Below are 20,460 nucleotides of genomic sequence, written 5' to 3'. Positions count from 1 at the left end.
TGTTTTTAAAATAACTTTAGTTTTTAAATAACTTATTTTTTTCTTATTACAAAGATAGTATGCATCCACAGTGGTAGATTATTGAAGTACAAAGATTAAAAATCATGGCTAATCCTCTACCCACAATAGGCATTATTAGTATTTTAATTGATATCCTTTTGGTAAGTAACTAAATAAATGAATGAATAAATAAACGTATAAATGTGTTATGTGTGGATGTCTATGTGTTTATTTTTAATTTGGGATTATAGTGTGCATGTGTATGTTTAAATTAATCCTGCTTTTACACTTAATGGTGTCTCATAATTGTTCCAGGGCATTTCAGATACTTTCATAAGATGATTTGTAAAGACTTCAAGATTTTGCATGGTGAAGATATGCCATAATTTATTTCAACAATCCTCTGGGGTTGGCTGTTCCAAGTATTTGCAATTCTGTGCGGCTGTAAAGCCATTATCCACCTTATATTTCCTACTAGCTTGAAAATAAAAAGTGAGAATTGCTCTTTTAAGTTGTTTTTCTATGGCTTTTTTGATATTTGTTATACACTATATTTCTAGGTTATCAGACATAGTCATAAGATGTATGTTGGTGCTTAAAACCAGGGTCAAAATACGGTATACATCGTTGAATTATTTTAGCAGTTATAGTCTGTCTATGTTTTCATCTTGTTTTCACAACTAGATATTAAACTCCTTAAGCAATCATACCATCTCTTGATAAACTAACAAAACTAACCCATATTTAATAGCATCTGTGAATTTGGGCCATGCGTCTGGTATTTTGATAAGTACTTGTTGATGGATGCCTTTTGTGAAGATAAAATAGGTATATGAATGTGGAAGAAACTGGCCACGGTAAATTTGTAAAGCAGAAATCATTCCTCTCCAGTTTCCTTTCGACGCCGCCTATCTCTCCCCATTTATCTCGCTCTGGTTTCCGAGGCAGCTTTGAAATAGATACACATTGTTTTTCAGTTCCTCTCACTCTTTCCTATCTTGTTTCGGGCTGTATGTGTGATGTCTGCTATAAGGAAAAATCTAGGTCATGATGAACTTCAAGAAAGCTGATTCCCAGTAAGCATCTTCTGTATGTATAGGTCTTCCCACTCGCCACCTTGAAGAGAACTTGATTTATTTAGTTGAATATTTCCTGAGGACTCCCACCCTGGTCTCTCTCTGATGGCTGGGCACTTCATGCTCCCTGATACGCTGACAAAGAAGCTATTTCCCCTGCGTGGGACATTTTCTTCTGTTTGGCTGATTCTGTATCCTTTAAGTCTCTGCTTAAATGTTTTCCTGCTTGAGACGCCTTCTCAGGACGCTCCATGTTTTCTATCATAGCGCCCTGTTCATGACTTTCATATTAGTGTTTAAATTTGTGTATCAGCATATCGGCATTTCCCCTGTAGGCATACAGGCAGTACCACATAATGACACCCTTTCCTGCCTTAAGCTCCATTGTTTCTTTTGTTCAGCCGCGTTTATCTATGCTCATCTCCAGAGCCAGGACCTGATGGAAGTTTGCAATTTACAACAACAATGAAGTAGTGTGTATTTATGTTGAAAGTATATGAATACTAGGGAAAAGTGACCAAGGGCATAGATCATTCTTTTTTCCAGCTTCCTTTTGAGAGTTACTCCCTTCCCTTGCCCCCCACAACTTCCCAAAGCTCTTGAGCAGAATTCCAGAGCATACATTTGTGTTCCATTCTCTCAAAAGTCCTGTCAGTAAATATAAATATCCATTGAATGAATAAATGCTAGGCTTTATCATCCATTCATAGCTCTAGCACTCAAGAAGCTTATGGTCTAGCAGGGCAGATACGAGAAAGGAGCGATGAGCTGTGAGTTGTGGAGATCATGGAAATCTACCTGTTTCCAGGGATCTCTGTCTGGTTTGACACTTTGTCTTCCCTTCTGTGTACAGTGTAGCAAGTTGACCTGCTTTTAGTTCTGTCCTTGGTACTTGTACTGAACACCTGCCAATCTGAGGCATCCTCAAGCACGTATTTCTGTTCTCCCATTAAATCTGATAATACATGGTTAGTACTCCACGTAGTTTCCTGGGCATGTTGTTACTTGGTTCTTACAGATTCTTTACATTTAAATAGCTTTTAAAACGCCTTGCTGTTTAGTTCTTCGAGAGGATAGAACTCAGTAATTACGCCATTACTTCTGTGACAGTGGGCTTCTCTTCCAACTCTGTGACTTCTCGTGAATTCTGTAGAAACCTGTGTTCCTTAGAAAAGAGAATGACTCTTCTATTGATGACTTGACCTGGCTCCTTCCTAGGATGGGCACCCTAGTGAGGGTTATTTCTTTGGGAGTAATTTGAAACAGATTGTACTAGTTTTACCCTGCTGTTGAACAGAATGCAGATTTTTCTCATTTAAGAGATCTAGGTCACTGACATTTCAGACCCCAAATGAAATATAAGTTGTTAAAGTTCATTGTTGGTTTTTGTTACCTACAGTCGTTCCCTAACCGGAGACAGTAGAAGCTGCTTTTGTACTGGTGAGAACAGCCCAAGTTGGTCTCTGTTGTCATCAGCACCTGGGGACACGAAGTGACATAGATTATGGGCTTATAATAGCTGCTTACAATTTGTATAGTGCTTTATAATTCTCTAAAGTTTTATAAATGTTTAGTAAAGTTTTTATCTAGTATTTTAATCATTTCATCTGCATTGAGGCTTAAAAGTAAAAGGTCTTATGGTTTGGAGAACTGATAAGGGTGGCTGGAGTGTAGCATGTCAGTTGGCAAGTTATAGGAGCTTAATTTGGAGAGGAAGGCAGGCCCTGTCATTTAGGAATTATTATAGCTAATTCTAGACTTCCCCTGATGCCTTAAGTCCAGCTGAGAGCTGGCTTTGCCATCTCCAGATCCTCGCCCTTCTGCTCTTTTGCAACTGAGCCGTCAGTTGTATTGTGCGCTTAGATTTTCCTATAAGTAAGTGATGCACTAGCCAGTCTTCAGTGGTGACCCTCAGTGACGCATGGCTCCCGATCGATACTCACCGTTCCGTGTTGGATCTGCACTAGCCCTGTGACTCATTTGAAGTCACATGATACAGCCGAAATGACGCTATGCCTGTTCCAAGCCTCATCTTGAAGACAGCTTGATAGTTTCTGTTTTTGCAGTTCGGGAATAATGGGCCGCCGTAAGAAGTCCGGCTGCCTTGTTGCAGTGACTATGTTGAAAGACTGCCCAGAGAGGGAGCAGCACTGAGAGTACCTTCAGAAAGAGAGAGGCCCGACCACCCTGGCTTGCCAACTGAGCCCACCCTTTCCCACAAAGACGTTAGAAATGCGAGTGACGTTACCTCGGACATTCCAGCTCCAGCTGCCAAATCTGATGAGAGACTGTTAGACTAATAGAAAAAATATCCAGCTGTCTCTCAAGAAAATGACTTTCTGACGTCTCCAAGAATCATGACAAATAATTAAATGCATGTTGTTTTAAGGCACTAAGTTTTGGGGTGCTTTGTTATATAGTAATAGAAAAATAGCACATGATCAAGGGAGATTTTGAGTGGTAACTTTCTAGTGCTACAGAAATTGCAAAATTGACTCAAGCAGAGAAATATCTAGAAATTCTGCTCTCAGTCTCAGAGGCTGGTGCCAGAGACAAACTTGTAAACAAACAATCATAGCATGAGTGGTGCCTCTCATTTTGCGTTCAACAGTATCAGAGTGATATTTCCCTATCAGGGTATATTGATTTTTCTCTCTTTGATTTCTTTTTTATTATATTTCACAGTGTGTATGCGCCAGAGTTTACTTAACACTTCACACTGTTGATAGACATTTACGTTCTTTTATGTCTGAGTTTTCTGTATTGCAAATAGTGATGCTCAAATGTAAATATATCTGAGATCATTTAAACTTGTCCTTCAAAATGGCTTTACCAGTTTGTGGTACCAGCATCCTCACCAATGCATTCTTTGGTAGCTGTTCATAAGATTGAGAATAGTCCTCTTTTAGTATTCGAATAGAAAAGTTACAGCTATGCTATGTATGAAGTAGTATATATTAGCAGCAAACATGAATTCCGGAGCTAGGAAAAAATTACTACAGAAAATTTTCAGTTCATCTAACAATTTAGTGAGGGAAAGAAAGATCCCCAATACATTCTCCCGCATCTAAACTTAATTTGCTGTTGCCAGTTCTTTTCTTAAAGGAAACTAATGGGAAGTCAACTACTGTATCATAAATATGAAACTTGTGTTTAGTAAATTACAAGACTTAATTGACCCTAAATGTCCTACTGTAAGTGCATGACTAGAGGAGGTAGCAAAGACTCGTGGAAGGAGCATGGACTCCAGAGACCTGGGGTTGAAATCCTAGCTCTGCCACTTCATTGTAGTAGCTATATTTTTATTAATTTTAAAAACTAGTTTGGAATGGGTTGCAATGTGAGTGAGAATGTAATTCTTTAAAGAGTACACAGAATTCTACTACCTGTCATATTTTGCATCCATTGTCTTATTTGACTTTTGGTAGCCGGAATAGAAGTTAAGACTTCCTTTTGTAGATGTGGGTTCAAAAATGACAGTTCAAAAATGGAGTGCTCCGTTAGAGCCCAGGGCTTCTGGCTCCTGGTCTAGCACACTTTCTTTTAAGTCACATTGCCCGATGTTCTTCTGAGTCCCTTGTGCCTAATTCTTGGTTTGTTTTCATATTGCTAGCATATTTGTGTAAGGTTCCGCCAGAACCAACAAAATGTTTCGTCCCTGCTTTGTGTGAGTAATAATGCTAAGCGCTTATTGTTGGCTTATCCGTTTTCGTTTAGCGATTACGATTACCTCAGGTGAAAAGGAATTTGTTATTTGGAAGAAAGCGAATAGTTTTATATTACAATGATCCTCAAACTCTTTGTATGAAGTTACTGTTTTCATTTCTGAAACAATACGGCCACTAGTTGTGATGAGAGCCCCTTAGCTGAGGAATATGAAGAATACTGATGACTTTTAGTTCTGTGAGGGAGATGGTAATTGGTGGAAGTCTTTGGCATCCTTACAGGAATACCATCATTACATGTTTAATGGAAAGACAGACACTCATAAAGACAGACCACCATTAAAGCTGCCAAGCTACTTTAATGTCCACGTTTGCATCATGCTATGAATTTGTTAAGAAAGAAAGAGGGCATTTTGATACATGAATAATGCTGATGTTTAAAATTATACTTTTTAAAACAAACTCTAGTTCCATTTTGAGGAACTGGGAAATTCTCTTGAACTCTGTAGATTTGAAGGGTCAATGTATTATTTAATGTATATAACCTAGGGTAGATTGATATGTAAGACCTCCAGAGGACTCTATCAACTGCAACTCTAGAAATTTTTTTATTACCGCTAATTCCTTTATTACCGTTAATTCTTTTATCACTTCTTCTTAAAAGCAAAGTACACATGCACACCGGTACACTTAAGTCTTAGAGTATTACATTAGAGGCTCCAAAGAAATGCCTTATGTATGTAACTGTCTATTATTTTTTTATATTGAGACATGAGGAAAATAGAAAAAAATAGTTTATTTCCATTTTGAGGAACCATTATTATAATTCTCTCCCTTTGTAATAATCAAAATACAAGAAATGTGGAACATGGAGATACTTTCAGGAAGGGCTTCAGTATTTTTTAGCATGTTTATATGGCAGATTGTAGACCAGTAAAAAATTTTCTTTTCATATGTACTCTGTCCAGACACATGCATAGCCTCTCTCATTATCAACACCCTCCACCACTGTGGCACATTTTTTTACAATCGATGAACCTACACTGACAAATCATAACCACCCAAAGTCCATAGTTAACCTCAGGGTTCACTCTTGGTGTTGTACATTCTGTGGGCTTTGACAAATGTTTAATGTTATTTATCCATCATTATAGTCTGTTACAGCAGTTTCACTGCCTTAAAAATCTTGTGTGCTCCAATCATTTACCACTTCTTCCCCGCCAACCCTGGGCAACCAGTTATCTTTTTATTGTCTTTATAGTTTTTACCTTTTCTGTGGTTGGAATCATGCAGCCTCTTCAGATTGGCTTCTTTCATGTATAATGTGCACTTAAGGTTCCTCTGTGTCTTTTCAGGGGTTGGTAACTCCTTTCTTTTTAGTGCTGAATAACATTGTCTGAATGTATCAGTTTATCCATTCACCTACTGAAGGCCATCTGAGTTACTTCCAAATTTCGGCTGTTGTAAACAAAGCTGCTGTGAATACATATCCATGTGCAGGCTTTCGTGTGGACATAAGTGTTCAGCTCCTTTGGGTAGACACCAGAGAGAGCCGTTCCTGGACCATATGGTAAGTGGACCATATGGTAAGAGTGTGTCTAGTTTTGTGAGAAACTTCCAAAGAGGCTGTTGCCATTTTGCATTCCCACCAGCAGTTAGAGTTCCTGTGGCTCTACATCCTCACCTGCATTTGGTGTTGTCAGTGTTCCTAATTTTGGCCACTGTAATAGACATTCAGTGGTTTCTCCTTGTTTAAATTTGCATTTCCCTGATGGCATATGATGTGGAACATCTTTTCATATGCTTTTTTTGCCATCTGTATTTCTTCTTTGGTGAGTTGTTCATTAAGATCTTTGGCCCATTTTTAAAATCAGGTTTCTTATTTTCTTACTGTTGAGTTTGAAGTTCTTGGTATATTTTAGGTAACAATCTTTTACCATATGTGTCTTTTGGAAATATTTTCTCCCAATCTGTGGCTTGTCTTCTCATTCTTTTGGCAATTTTAATGAAGTCCAGCTTGTCAATGATTTCTTTCATGGAATGTGCCTTTGATGTTGCATTTTAAAAGCTGTCAACATACTCAGGTTATCTAGGTTGTTCTCCTATGTTATCTCCTAGGAGTTCTGTAGTTTTGTGATTTACATTTAGGTCTGTGATCCATTTTGAGTTAATTTTTGTGAAGGGTGTAAGGCCTTTGTCTACATGCATTCTTTTAAGCATGTGCATGTCCAGTTGTTGCAGCAACATTTGTTGAAAGACTCTTTGCTCCATTTTATTGCCTCTGCTTTTTGTCAAAAATCATTTGATTCCATGTGGTCTACTTCTGGACTTTCTATTCTGTCCCACTGATCCATTTATTTGTTCTTGCTAATACTACACTGTTTTGATTATTGTGGCTGTATATTAAGACTTGCAGTTGGGTAATGTGTATCCTCCAGTTTTGTTCCTCAATACTGTGTTTGGGTATTATGGATCTTTTGCCTCTCCTATAAACTTTAGAATCAATTTATTGATATCCACAAAATCACTTGTTGGGAGTTTTTTGACTGGAATTGCATTGAATCTGTAGATCAAGTTGGGAAATACTGACATCTTGATAATATTGTGTCTTCTTACCCTGAATGGAATATCTGTCCATTTATTTAGTTCTTCTTTGATTTTGTTCATCAGAGTTTTGTAGTTTTCCTCATGTACAGCTTGTACATATTTTGTTAGAGTCATACTAATTTCATTTTGGGGGGAGGTAATGTAAATTGTATTGTGTTTTTAATTTCAAATTTTACTTATTTAATGCTGGTATATAGGAAAGAGATTGACATCTGTATATGAATCTTGTGTCCTCCTTGCTATAATTGCTTATTAGTTCAAGGAGGTTTTTTGTCCATTTTTTAAAATATTTTCTGCATTGATGATTATGTTGCTTGCGAATAAAACCAGTGTTCTTTCTTCCTAATCTGTATATCATTTATTGCCTTTTTCTTGTCTTATTGCATTAGCTACTACTTCCAGTGTTATGTTGATAATCATTACCATTCTTTATCCTGCTTTCAGTGAGACCTTAAAACTTTCTCCATTATGTTTGTTCCGCAGCTCACCAAAGCTCACCGACAAGGACACATGGTGAAAGTAGACTGGCTGGACAGACTGACATTTAGAGAAATAGAAATGATAAATGAGGTGGGTTGTAGTCCTCTTTTTTATTTCAAAATAGTTTCTCCAGAATTCTAAATCAAGAATTTTTTTAGAAGAATTATTTATTGCCAAGTACCTCACAAATGTGAGCGTATTGAGTATAACCTCTAGTTGTGAGTTCCGTGCTATTAAAGTGGAAAACTCGGGTTATCTGCCTTTCTTATATTTTCATGTTATGTTGAACCATGGAGTAGGTAGTGGATATCGTAAGTGTACCAAGTATAAGTGAAGTCCATGCTAAGCTTGATGCCTCACTTGTGTGTTCTCTCCTTCTCCGTACGGCAGTTTATGTTCAAGCTGATTTGATAAATCAAATGACACAGTGCTACCTCGTCCCTTCAGTTACCTTAAGTCATCATTAGCAGTTCGTCTCCCCAGTTAAGATACTACTTGTCTTACGTAGTACATAGAGAACTGTGCACCCATGAGAAGGTTACATGGTTTAAGTGATTTATTTGTTTCTTGATCTTATATATTGGTCCAGAATATGTTTAATTAAAAGATGGCTTCAATGAAACTCTTTTACAAAGGTTAGAACAACAACAACAAAAATTTGTGTGTGCGTTAGCACTGACATAGGAGCTGTCTGGTCTAACATTCTATGTCTAGAAAGCAGAAATAACAGTTATATTAATCACATTAGGAGAGAAGAATGGCAATTTTGTAATATGCTCAGCTTATAGTGACCACCACATGGCACAAATAATTTATATTCGCTGATCAATTTTCAGTAGGTGGAAAGAGAGAAATTTGTAACTTTACAGTGAACATTTATAAAGTTTAAATTCTAGCATTGCTCATTTTAAAAAAAAGCAAATTAGTAGTGTTTAACAACGTTCATAGTATGAATACTGGAGATCTTTTCTAAATGTATTCATAATACATTCTTGTATACTGAAACTGGGAGAAAAATTTACTTTTTTTGATTTTTATAGTGCTCACATTCCAAACGTAGTTTAATCAAAATGCTTACTTATATTTTTCTCTTCTTCAACTTAGACACCTTTAGGTGTAAAAATGTAACATTAGGGATTACTTTTCCAAGCCTTTCTCACTCTCTATACACACTCTTTAAAAGAGAGTCCAGTACCATTTTCATAGTAGTCTATAATATGCCTCCTAAAACTGAACAGTTTAAGTGATCTTAGATCTTTATGATTATATACATATAGATTTAAAGCATTTTTCCAACAGTTTTGGGTCAGGACTAATTACCCTTTTAGACTTCGTTTTATTTTCACATCATTATTAATACAGTGTTTGCCTTTTTTTTTTTTTAAGGGGGCACATTTATACACATAACCAACATTTTATATGTTGTATATACAGTATATTTAGAGTGTATTGATAAAAGTTTACAAATGATTGTAAGCCATTTTAAGACCATTTGTAAATTGCGAGTATAAATATTTATTTGTTAAGCTCAAATGGTCTCTGTCCTTAGTTACATACTTTGTTTTATCTTTGTATTTCGTTATAGTTATACTAATTTCTATAGTTAGATTAGTCCATGTGGTTTAAGGGTGAACTGTTCTTTGCTTAAAATTGTTAGAAAAACAAAAATCTGGTTTATTTTTGAAATAAAATCATTCTTAAGCAAATGTGTATAAAATACCTTTAAAATTTTATATAGTAAAATTCACACTACTGAGTAAACCAAAAATGTTGTAAGTTTGAGGAGGGAGTTATCAGTGAGTAATAGACACTTCTGGATAAAACAGGAGTGCTACATATAATAAAAGAGTAGTACTGTATAAAGCAGTGTATTTAAAATAATGAAATCAAAATTTGTTAAACTTTAAGTTGTATTTGATATATTCATCTATTACTGAATTGGGGATAATGATACAAACTGATATTGAAAAAGATCATTTTTCATAAAAACTTTTTTTTTTTTTTAGAGTGAAAAGCGAAGTTCCAATTTCATGTACTTGATGGTTGAGTTTCGATGCGTCAAGTGTGATGATAAGGAATATGGTATTGTTTATTATGAAAAGGTATTTTCCTTGCAACTGTTTATGGTCTCTAAAGTAGAGAGGAGGGCAAACATTAAAAAAGAATTACTGCTGTTCCTGCTGAGATGAATTATTTGGCTGTGGGATGGCAGCAGACAGCTGTCGGCGGCAGCTGGTTATATAAACACAAATCAAATCACACAGCTACAACAAGATTACAAAAGCCAATCATTCATGTAATGCACTTCTGGGGTACAGAATTCAATAATTATGCAAGAGATTAAAAACTTTTTGATTAATTGTTCTGCAAAGTGGCACATAGGACATAAAAAGCGAATAGTTTTCACTTGAAAAATTAAAAAAGAAGGAATCTTTGTAAGTGGTGTAAGATATTGAAAGTTAAGGATATGTTTGGTACTTGAGTGTATATATAATGTGTTGGAATTATATATGTGACCCTAACATAAGTATGCTTATGAAAGACTTCATAAATGTTCATTTATTTATATAATATATGCAAGAATTAAGAAAACTGTTATTTCTAGGTTGAGTGATAACAGGTATGCAGTTACGAATTTGCTCGTCTGTTCATTATCAAAAGAAAGTAGTTGTATATTTGATATGTAGCTACTTGAAAAATATCTGCCTTAAATGCTTATTGAAGGGTCTTTATTTAATTGTGTACATAGTTCAAAACCACATAAACCAGATACCTTCTGTTATCGTGGAAGTACTAAGGCAGGTGCTTCTGAGGACAGTGCAAATCAGAATCAGTGTGAGTGAGGACAGGCTTTTGATATGTGGCATAAAAGAATTAATATTTCTTCTAGCATATAGCTAAGCTGTATGCAGTGTATCTGTTCTTTAGAAGTAGCACGTTTAAATTACATTTACACATCAGTGTTATTTGTTAAAGTTGTCACAAGTGGTTTTTTAAAATATAAATATTTTTATAACTATAAACTACTGCTTGAAAGATGTTTTCATAATGGGGGTTTGTATAGTTAATTTGTAATCACTTTTCTGGTGCTTTTCAAGTTAATGTGTCTTTTTCCCTTTAGCTTGTCCCCCCTTCTAAAGTAAAAGGTTAGGAATAGTTGTTTCAGCTTTTTATTTGATAAATTGTACTCCCTGGGACAAAAAAGAAAATAGGAAGATAAGGCTATTTCTAATTTGCTAATTAGAAAACTACATTAGAAAGGGAAATGTAGGTGTGTGAAATTGTTTTGTTATCAATACATTTGAGTAAAATTGCGTTTTACATTTTTACTGTGTGTAATTTCATTGAAAGCATTATTTCCTGCCCATTTGGAGTTTATATTGCAAAAACATGTTAATAGAGATGGTGCTTTCAAACATTGGAGATGTTGAAGGATCTTTTGAAAGACAGCTTTGATAGCAGATGAAATAATAACAGAATAGAAATTAGAAGAATTTCAAGTATTTTTGAAAAGGTTCTTGACCCCTTTCTACTGCTTCTTGAAAATTGCCCATAAATTAATGCCTGTCTACTTCCCCTGTCATATTTCCACTTAGTGTAAAGATTGCTGGGCCGGTGTATTGAATCTAATGGAAATAGACTTTCTTGTCACCTGTCTTTTGTGACAGATAGCCTTAGTGAAGATTACTTGTCACAGCTGGGCTGATAAATGTGTGCTCTGGGGTGGTGACTGAGAACCGGCCTGTTAAACAACTTCTGTGGGAATTTGTGGTTTTCTCTAAAACTCAATTACTGAACCTAAAGTCTCAGTACTTCCCCTCTTTCAGTCTCCCCTGATTCTGTTGCACATATCTAAATTTGAAAATACACTAGCATTTGGAAATTGACAGAAAAACTTGATACTAGGTGTGCAGTTGTGAGGAAATGAATTTCAACCTTAATTAGTTTAGCCTTTTCCAGGATGTATGCGGTGACATTTATTATGCTAAATTACCTTTCTTGCCTGCATTGGATAAAAATCAAAGTAACCATTCTTCAAAAATGGTAATACCAACAAAATAAGGCAACTTTATTTCTTAAGAATTGATGGGTTGATTCCTATCATTCAGGTTTGTATTGTGTTGAGTAAGGCTCCCCTGAGAAGCAGTGCCACTGAGTTTCTAGCCGGGTGTAAATTTGAGTAATGTTAACTCTGCGTTTAAAATTCTACTTTTCTGAGTGGAACTCAGTTGTAATAATTTGAAAAATTACTAAAATCCACTTAGTTTTTGCCAACGATGCACACATCCATTGTGCCATATTTTAATTGTACTCTGTGGTTTCTTGTTCTAAGTTTGAAAACTAGGGCATATTATTTTGATTCAGTTTTTATAAACAAAGTTTAAAAAAAACCTGACAAAAGCAAACTACTAATTTCCAGACCTCATATCCCTAAAAACTATAATACAGATTTTTTTACTGTTCAATTTTGTTTTCAGAACATTTCCTCAGTAACAAAAGGTAAAAAATGGATATGTATTTTAAAATATAGCTGAAAGAAGATAATTTTTTAAAGGGAGAAATGATGTTCATTAAGTAGAATGAAAATGCATTTGAGTACACATTCTCCTGTCTTATTTCTTACCATCTGGTTTCATTCATTTATTTTTTCATTTGCTACAACTGTAATCCAGGATGGTGATGAGTCATCTCCAATTTTAACAAGCTTCGAGATAGTGAAAGTTCCTGACCCTCAGATGTCTATGGTGAGTCGTCACATTTCTTAGGAAAGTGCTTTTCTCCAGTTACTATGACTTAGATCCACAACATACAGTTTCTTTTTTAAAATATATATATATATATATATATATATATATATATATATATATATATATATATGTATGTATATATATATATGTATGTATATATATATATCTGTAACTACCTTGGTTATTTAAAAATGATTCATAAATTCACTTCAGCTATATGGAATCAGGGTCAGATGGAAGGAATCTTTACAAGAAGTGCTCACACCTGAAAATAAGGCTGGGCTAGTGTAGTGTTGAGGAGCCATTTTATCTGAATTTTTGAAAGAGCTGTAGAATGCAAATGCAGTCTTGAAGTCAAGACTTGGGAAAACAGGTATTTGAAAAATTTGTCATTCATGTGGAAGGAAAATGTATTTATATAAGGACGTAACGCTAGAATCAATGGATGAAAATTTTAGGGAAACTAATTTTGTTGAAAAATAGGGAAGATTATTGTAGCTGCTAGAACTATTCAGTTTGGATCATGATGTCTTTTTTTTTTAACATTTTTTATTGATTTATAATCATTTTACAATGTTGTGTCAAATTCTACTTGGATCATGATGTCTTGAATGATTTTGAGATACCTACCTATTGAAATTTTGAGATGGTAACTCTCTCAGGATGATAAAGAATTCCTTCTTTGCACCAGTGGTTTAATTAGATGGCTTTAGATTTAGAAAGTTCCAGGCAAGAGATCCTGTTAGCACAGTAGATACCGTGATATTCACACTTAAAGCTCACTTACGTTGCTCTAAGCCATTTTATTCTTGTTTTATACATGGCTAAATTAGATTACTTACCTTTCTAATCAGAACAAAGTACATTAAAAATAGCACATTGGAAGATAAAAACATGGTAACTGAGATGATACAGGTAATTAGAGCAAGAAGTAATGGCTGATGGCCTAACATCAAAGTAAGAAATAAGTGAAAAAAAGAATAAAAAGGAAAAAAGGTCACTTGGGAATCTTTTCGAAACAGACACATAATTACCTTCATAGTTGCTATGCATAATGTAATAAAATGGGGTTAACAGATCTAAAATTGACAATGAATTTTCATTATAAAATCAAAATATGTTTTGCCTTCTGGGTATTTGAAACATGCAAATGAATGTACTCTGTGGTTACCTTCAAAATTGTCGAGGGTATGCAAGTTTTGTCATGCTGACACCATATTACCTTGCTGTACTTCCCACCAAAATGTCAGGTAAACGAGACATCTGTATATTTAGTGTATTTTTTTTTTTCTTTAAAAAAATGTTCCTCAACAATGATAGGTTTAACATTACGGATACTGTGGGAAAAAAAAAACAAAAATGAGAAAAGATCTAGGGCATCTGTTACAAATTTTTATTTATTTATTTATTTATTTATTTATTTATTTATTTATTTATTTATTTATATATTTTTATTTCTTACTGAAGTAGAGTTGATTCACAATGTTGTGTTAGATTCTGGTGTATAGCATAGTGATTCACTTACACAAATATATGTGTATTCTTTTTCATTTTAAGTTATTACAAGTTAGTGAATATAGTTCCCTGTGCTGTGCAGTAGGTCCTTGTTTATCTGTTCTATATTTAGCAGTTTGTATCTGCTAATCCCAAGCTCCCAGTTTATTCCACCCTCCTTTCCTTGTTGGTAACCATAAGTTTGTTTTCTGTGTCTGAGTCTCTTCCTGCCTTGTAAATAAGTTCATTTGTGTCAAAAAATTTCTAGTTTTAAGTGCAAGCAAGCATAAAACGAAAGATTAAGAAAAACAAAAAAAGCAAGCTACCCTCTCACCCCTGTGCTCAATAATTCACTTCAGTTTGTAGCTGTTAATATTAACTAAAGGAATACATTTTAACAGAGAAACATTGAGTGCCACTAAACTGGTATAACACTGTATCAGCCAGTAAAAACAGACTGTGTAATTGTAAGTGTGGTACTAGCACACGTACATACACAAATAGACTGGGAGAGCCGACCAGAAAGCCCAGAAATAGATCCAGGTAAGCATGGAAGTTGATAAAGGTGGCATTTCATCACTGGAGCCTAGTGCTGGGGAACTGATCAGCCATTTGGAAGAAGATAAAATTAAATCACATCCATTACTCATGCCATACATAAGAAAAAACTCTAAATGAATCAAGGATTTAAATGTTATAAAATGAAACATTACTAGTAATTTACTCCGAGTCTAAGGAAAGACGTTCTAATTCTGACTCAAAATCCGGAGGCACTAAATGATTGATAAATTTGACTATGTTAAAAAAACATTGCATAGCAAAAACACCGAGACAAAGTCAAAAGACAGTTAACAGCTTGGAAGAAACTGTGACATACATCATAGACAAAGGACCAACTATCTAATATGTAAAGAATTCTTAGAAACTGAAGATCAAAGGACCAGAAAGCCAATTGAAGATTAGGGGAAAACAAAACAAAACAAAAAAAACATGGACAATTCACACATGCAAAAATGAATAAAATAAAGTCTCTTAAGAAAAGATGGTTAGTTCAAAACTGATTTTGGCCATAAGTAAAACAGTCATTGCCAGATATATATATTCAAGTATTATGATCATTGTCCCTGCCCCCAGTTACTAGTGGCAGTTAAACTCTAAGGGGATGGTACAGTGATGTCACAAGTTCTCTGGGAGCTCATAGAAAGGGAGAATGCTTTAGTCTGGGTTGTCAGGGGAGATTTTAGACTCAAGGTGATATTTGATTGAGTAGATGACGTGAAGACATTGAATACAAGGCGAATTAAAACAAGAAACTGGGCTAGCTTGTGCATAGTGCACTTGTGAAGCAGAAGACATGCTTAGTTGGCCTGTCTCCACGTGGTGATCTATTTTTATAAGATACATAGGAGACTAAAGCTGTAACAAGAATAAAATGTTAAATATTATAAAACGATCTTAAGTATGTAGCTATTTACTTTTCTATTTCTGAGCGGCTACTGAAACTGACTCTTGGTAAAATTCCCTTGTTGGTTAATATTTTCAAATAATTTACAGGAGAATTTAGTTGAGAGCAAGCACCACAAACTTGCCCGAAGTTTAAGAAGTGGGCCTTCTGACCACGATCTCAAACCCAACGCTGCCACGAGAGATCAATTAAATGTAAGGAACTTATAAAATATGAATATAAAAATAATTAAGTGAGTATTTTGGTTGCAACTGATGTGAGAGCACGTCACTTGGAAGTGATTCGGATGCTCGTTTTTTTCCAGGTTAATGAGCCCCACGTGATTTCAACAGTGTCACATTTCTGTAGTTTTTTTTAATCATTTGGGGGCTTTCAGTAAATATATGAGCTCTGGAGACAGAGCTACAGATAGCATATGCTTTCGGGATCTCGTGTCCTTAGAAACTGGCCCTAAGATACATTGCCTGAGAGGCCTTGTTGTATGTATTAACTTGACAAGAGAAATGTTTATTATTATCTTTTCCTGTTTTTTGGGAGTGGGGTTGAGGGAGATGCTTTGTTATTTTAGTTTGTTGTGTTTTGGGTTGAAATAAATTACCTGTAATTACGTACTTTTTTTAATATGGATGTGACTTCTTTATCTTTTTCTCCCTGTAACACTCTGATAATATCCTTTTTGAACTGATTACAGCAAATTTAAATCTTACTTGTCTGCGTGTACGTTCTCCTTGCTTCTATAATACTTCAGTTATAGATATATTTAAATAAATGAAAAATTTTAAATGAAAGTGAAAAGATGTTTTTTGATCAAAGTACTTCATTTTTTTTTCTTTGTTGTAGATTATTGTGAGTTATCCGCCAACCAAGCAGCTTACATACGAAGAACAAGATCTTGTATGGAAGTTTAGGTATTATCTTACGAATCAAGAAAAAGTGAGTGTCTTGAATATTTTCATATGTCAAATTTATCTACATTTTGTTGCTAATGAGCAAAGTGAAGTAAAACTGCCATGGAAATAACGTATTTATTTTCAAATTTAAAAAAAAGGTATAGAGATCTGTCTGTTACTCCATTTTAAAAAAATTTCGAAGGTGTACAGAAAAAGACATGTGTGCTAGCTTGTTGATACATAAACAGTTTCTGAAGGTTAAGGCAACAGACTCTGACACTGAGCTTACTCTTACTGCGTAAGGGGAGGCAGACTGCTTTGAAGCTTTGTTTCCTCATTTTTCTAACGATGACAGTCTCCCTTCACAGGTGGAATGATAAAACGGGTGACTAACCTGGCAGAGTACTTGGTGCATAGTGGGTGCAGGGTAAATGTAAACTCATGTTTATCTTCATTCTTCTCACCCCTTTGAGCCTGGGGGGACTAGCAAAAGATTTCCGTTATTAAGAGAACTGTAGAATTCTGGAGGAGATGTGGCTTGAGAGAGAGTACGTGAAATGTCATTTGAAATGTTAATTGGGTTGGTGGAGTCCAGCTTGGCGTGCAGGATAGAGGCAAGGTCAGAACTAGACATTTGCACTCCATGATGAAACTATGGAGTAGAGAGCATTTCTAGAGGAGAGAATTGTGGTGAAGTACTTGGCATTAGACTTGAGTCTGGGGACTTACTGTTTATTTGGATTTTGGGGGTTTTTTTTTAATTGAAGTATACTCAGTTTACAATGTTGTGTCAATTTCTGGTGTACAGCATCATGATTCAGTCATACATATACATACATTTGTTTCATATTCTTTTTCACCATGAGCTACTGCAAGATATTGAATATAGTTCCCTGTGCTATACAGTATAAACTTGTTTATCTTTTATATATACCGGTCAGTATGTGCACATCTCGAACTCCCAGTTTATCCCTTCCCACCCCCTTCTCACCCTGGTAACCATAAGTTTGTTTTCTATGTCTGTGAGTCTGTTTCTGTTTTAGATATAAGCTCATTTGTCTTTTTTTTTTAAGATTCCGCATATGAGTAATATCATATGGTATTTTTCTTTCTCTTTCTGGCTTACTTCACTTAGAATGACATTCTCCAGGGCCATCCGTGTTTCTGCAAATGGCGTTATTTTATTAGTTTTTATGGCTGAGTGGTATCCCATTGTATAAATATACCGCAACTTCTTTATCCAGTCATCTGTCGATGGACATTTAGGCTGTTTCCATTGGAGACTTAGTTTTGAGTCTTACTATTTATTACTGTTTATTGTCATGAAGAAGCTTTTACTGCTTCAGTTTCCTCATATTTAATATGAGTCAATTAAATGATAGTGAACTTTGTCTTTTCTAGTTCATAAGGTAGTCAATAAATTCTTAGAACATGGGTTCCAGGACTAACTGTTAAGGTAGAATAATAATAATCAGCATCCATTAAACAACCACTGTGTGCCAGGGATCTTTGCAATCCCGCAACCGCCCCACAATGTAGATACTGTTCGTCCTGTTCCCCAGGTGGGGAAACCTGAGTCTTAGGAAGATTGAGAAACCTGTGCAGAATCAAAGCTTATAAATGCTGCCTCTTGATAGGCTCACATTTATGAGTTAGAACAGAAGGTAGTTATGAAGTCATAGAGAAGAGGATTAGAGAGGAAATATTTGCAGCATCATTCGTACCTTAGCAGGAGTTCTGAAATGCATTGCAGGCAAAACGGAGCTGCATCAGGAAAATTAACATCCATCAGAAACCTATTATATAATTATGTGAGAATGAATGTGTTTACAATCTCATGAGACCGTAAACTTTGTTAACTTGTTTTTCTGAAACAGTTATATTTCTTTTAGTTTGTAAAAGTTAACATGAAAGTCCAGTTGCAGCTCATTGTAACTGTTCAGCTTTTCTTCTTTACCCTGTAGTGAAGCCTTGGGGAATTCTTCGCGGATGACTCATATTCATTCTCTTTTATATCTACAACAAAACATGGAGGAATTTTACATTTTCTGTAGCTTTTGAGTGCTGTTCTCTTCATCACTGCAGAAAAGGGAAATACTCAGCAGCAGAAGCACAGGTTTGTGACTCTGTTTTAGACAAGACTGAGCTAGTATCGTGATGCTCTGTTAAATGAAGAGTAACAGAAATTGCATCTTGAATGCAGTGCAGTGTTGTCTAAAAAAACACAGCAAGATATTGAGTTCAGCCTGATGGAATGTGTAGGTTCAGAAAGCACAGAATAGATTTACAGAGCAGAACTCCCTTAGATAGAAAGACTTGGAAGAAAAATTGTTTGTTAAACAAGTAGTCACTTCCCACTGAAATTCAGTTACTTGTAGATATGTGCAAAAAAAATAAATAAAATGCTCAAGTGATATAAAGTGTGTGACAAGTTTCATTTAACTAGTTGATTTCAAGTTTTCAAAAGGTCAGTGATGAAACTTCAATTCTCAGGATATATATAGGATTCTTGCAATCACTGGAGTAGAGTGAATAATACTTTTTAATGTTTAGAAAACACTTTTCAGTAAACCAAGCATGTATGGGTCTGGAAGTGACCAGGGGAATTATTCACATAGCCACATTTGTATCTTTCTAATAATTTCAAATGGGTTTTGTAGAAAATAAATACTCCTGTACCCTTTTCCTTTATTTATAAAAGAAATTCGTTCAAGGTCCATTTCTCAGGAACTGTGATTTAGGTTATTTGACATCTGAGTCTCAAAGCTGAAAAGATTTCCTAGAGAGAAAGCAGTGCTCAGAAAATAAATTGATGGAAATTGGTTCTTACAAAGTTATACTTTTTTTTTTTAATTAAATTTGGTCTTTCCAAATTTTTTTTTTCCTAAATGACCTGTCTTAAGTATTTTAGATAAAAGCCTTCTAGTCTAAACTTGATGTTGGCACCTGAAAAGTTCACAGTAATAACTTCATCTAACAAAATCAGTTAAATTTATGTCGTATTTTAACGTTTGTGGTCCATAGCATGCAGGAAGTGACTCATTTTTATGGAACCCAAAGAGTGAATTTCTAACTTACTAAATCCAGCTTTTAATGTGTGTAGATGGTCTTTCTTGGATAAAAGTGTTAATTAAAAAAACATTATTTTAACTTAATGCCTTTCAACTATGCTTCGGGAATGAACACAGTAGGAAGAATCATCTATGGTGAAGGTAACAGTGATGCACACTGAATGCTCTTATGAGGCTGCTTCTGAGACAGGGACGTCAGGACAATTAGCATACTTGTGTCTCCTGGCAAGAAGTTGATGGCAAGCCAAAGCAGAAATGAATTCAGTTCAGCAAACACTTGTTATCAACTCTTAGTCTAGCATTATTTAAGGTTCTGGGCTTCAAGGTATGATGTCCCTATCTTCATATAAATTAAAATTGTTTTAGGGAAAAGATAATTATACACAACCAAAATGTAGACGCGTAGGATAGTAACTGATTAAGCGTCACAGGTAATGACTGTCATAGACATGTGGAAGGGGACAAGTTCAGTGGGCTGTGATATGAAGGTTTTACAGAGCTAAGATGGGTCTTGAAGTTTGAACAAAACTTTGATGGTCGTTTTTATTTGATGATCATTTTTCATGGGAAAGAAAAACGTGACCAAGGTAGAGTGCTTGTTACAGAGAGTAGGTTCGTGTCTCACTGCAGAAAGAATTGAGAGACAAGATGCAGAGGCCAAGAAGGCAAAGCAAGAACTTATTAGGAGGCTAAATTCTCAGGAGGGCGAGCAGGCAGACTCAGGTGAGCAGCTGCCCTGAGTTTCTTTGGCAGGCTGGTTATATAGGGTGTAAAATGACTGGGTGGAATATTCATTGAGGAGGGAGGGGTTTGGGTCATACTTCCTGATTTTCATCCCAGCTCTGCCTTCGTAAGGGGAGGAGGGCTTTTTTGTCCTTATTTGATCTTGATTGGAAATGTGGCGTGGTGCATGAGGAATACTTCTTATTTGCAAGACTAGTTTCATTGTAATGAGGGCATAACG

The 20,460-nt window shown here is 35.3% G+C and overlaps 1 protein-coding gene across 3 annotated transcripts in view; it reads left to right on the top strand.

Annotated features, from left to right (window-relative positions):
- The window catches only part of PIK3C3 (phosphatidylinositol 3-kinase catalytic subunit type 3), a 116,675-nt gene that overhangs the window by 24,217 nt on the left and 71,998 nt on the right, over positions 1–20,460 (top strand). For all 3 annotated transcript variants that reach the window (XR_010378653.1, XR_010378652.1, XM_010975489.3), the window contains exons 5-9: positions 7,832–7,918; positions 9,835–9,930; positions 12,502–12,573; positions 15,625–15,729; positions 16,376–16,468. Coding sequence is in view for 1 of the 3 variants with exons in the window: in XM_010975489.3 (XP_010973791.2) it covers positions 7,832–7,918; positions 9,835–9,930; positions 12,502–12,573; positions 15,625–15,729; positions 16,376–16,468 (453 nt within the window). In the remaining 2 variants the exon portion in view is untranslated. The remainder of the gene's footprint in view (positions 1–7,831; positions 7,919–9,834; positions 9,931–12,501; positions 12,574–15,624; positions 15,730–16,375; positions 16,469–20,460) is intronic.

This window comes from Camelus dromedarius, chromosome 32 (assembly GCF_036321535.1).
Source record: "Camelus dromedarius isolate mCamDro1 chromosome 32, mCamDro1.pat, whole genome shotgun sequence".
Lineage (NCBI taxonomy): Eukaryota > Metazoa > Chordata > Mammalia > Artiodactyla > Camelidae > Camelus > Camelus dromedarius.
Note: the sequence above shows the minus strand (reverse complement) of the source record. Positions and strands in the feature narration are given on the sequence as shown.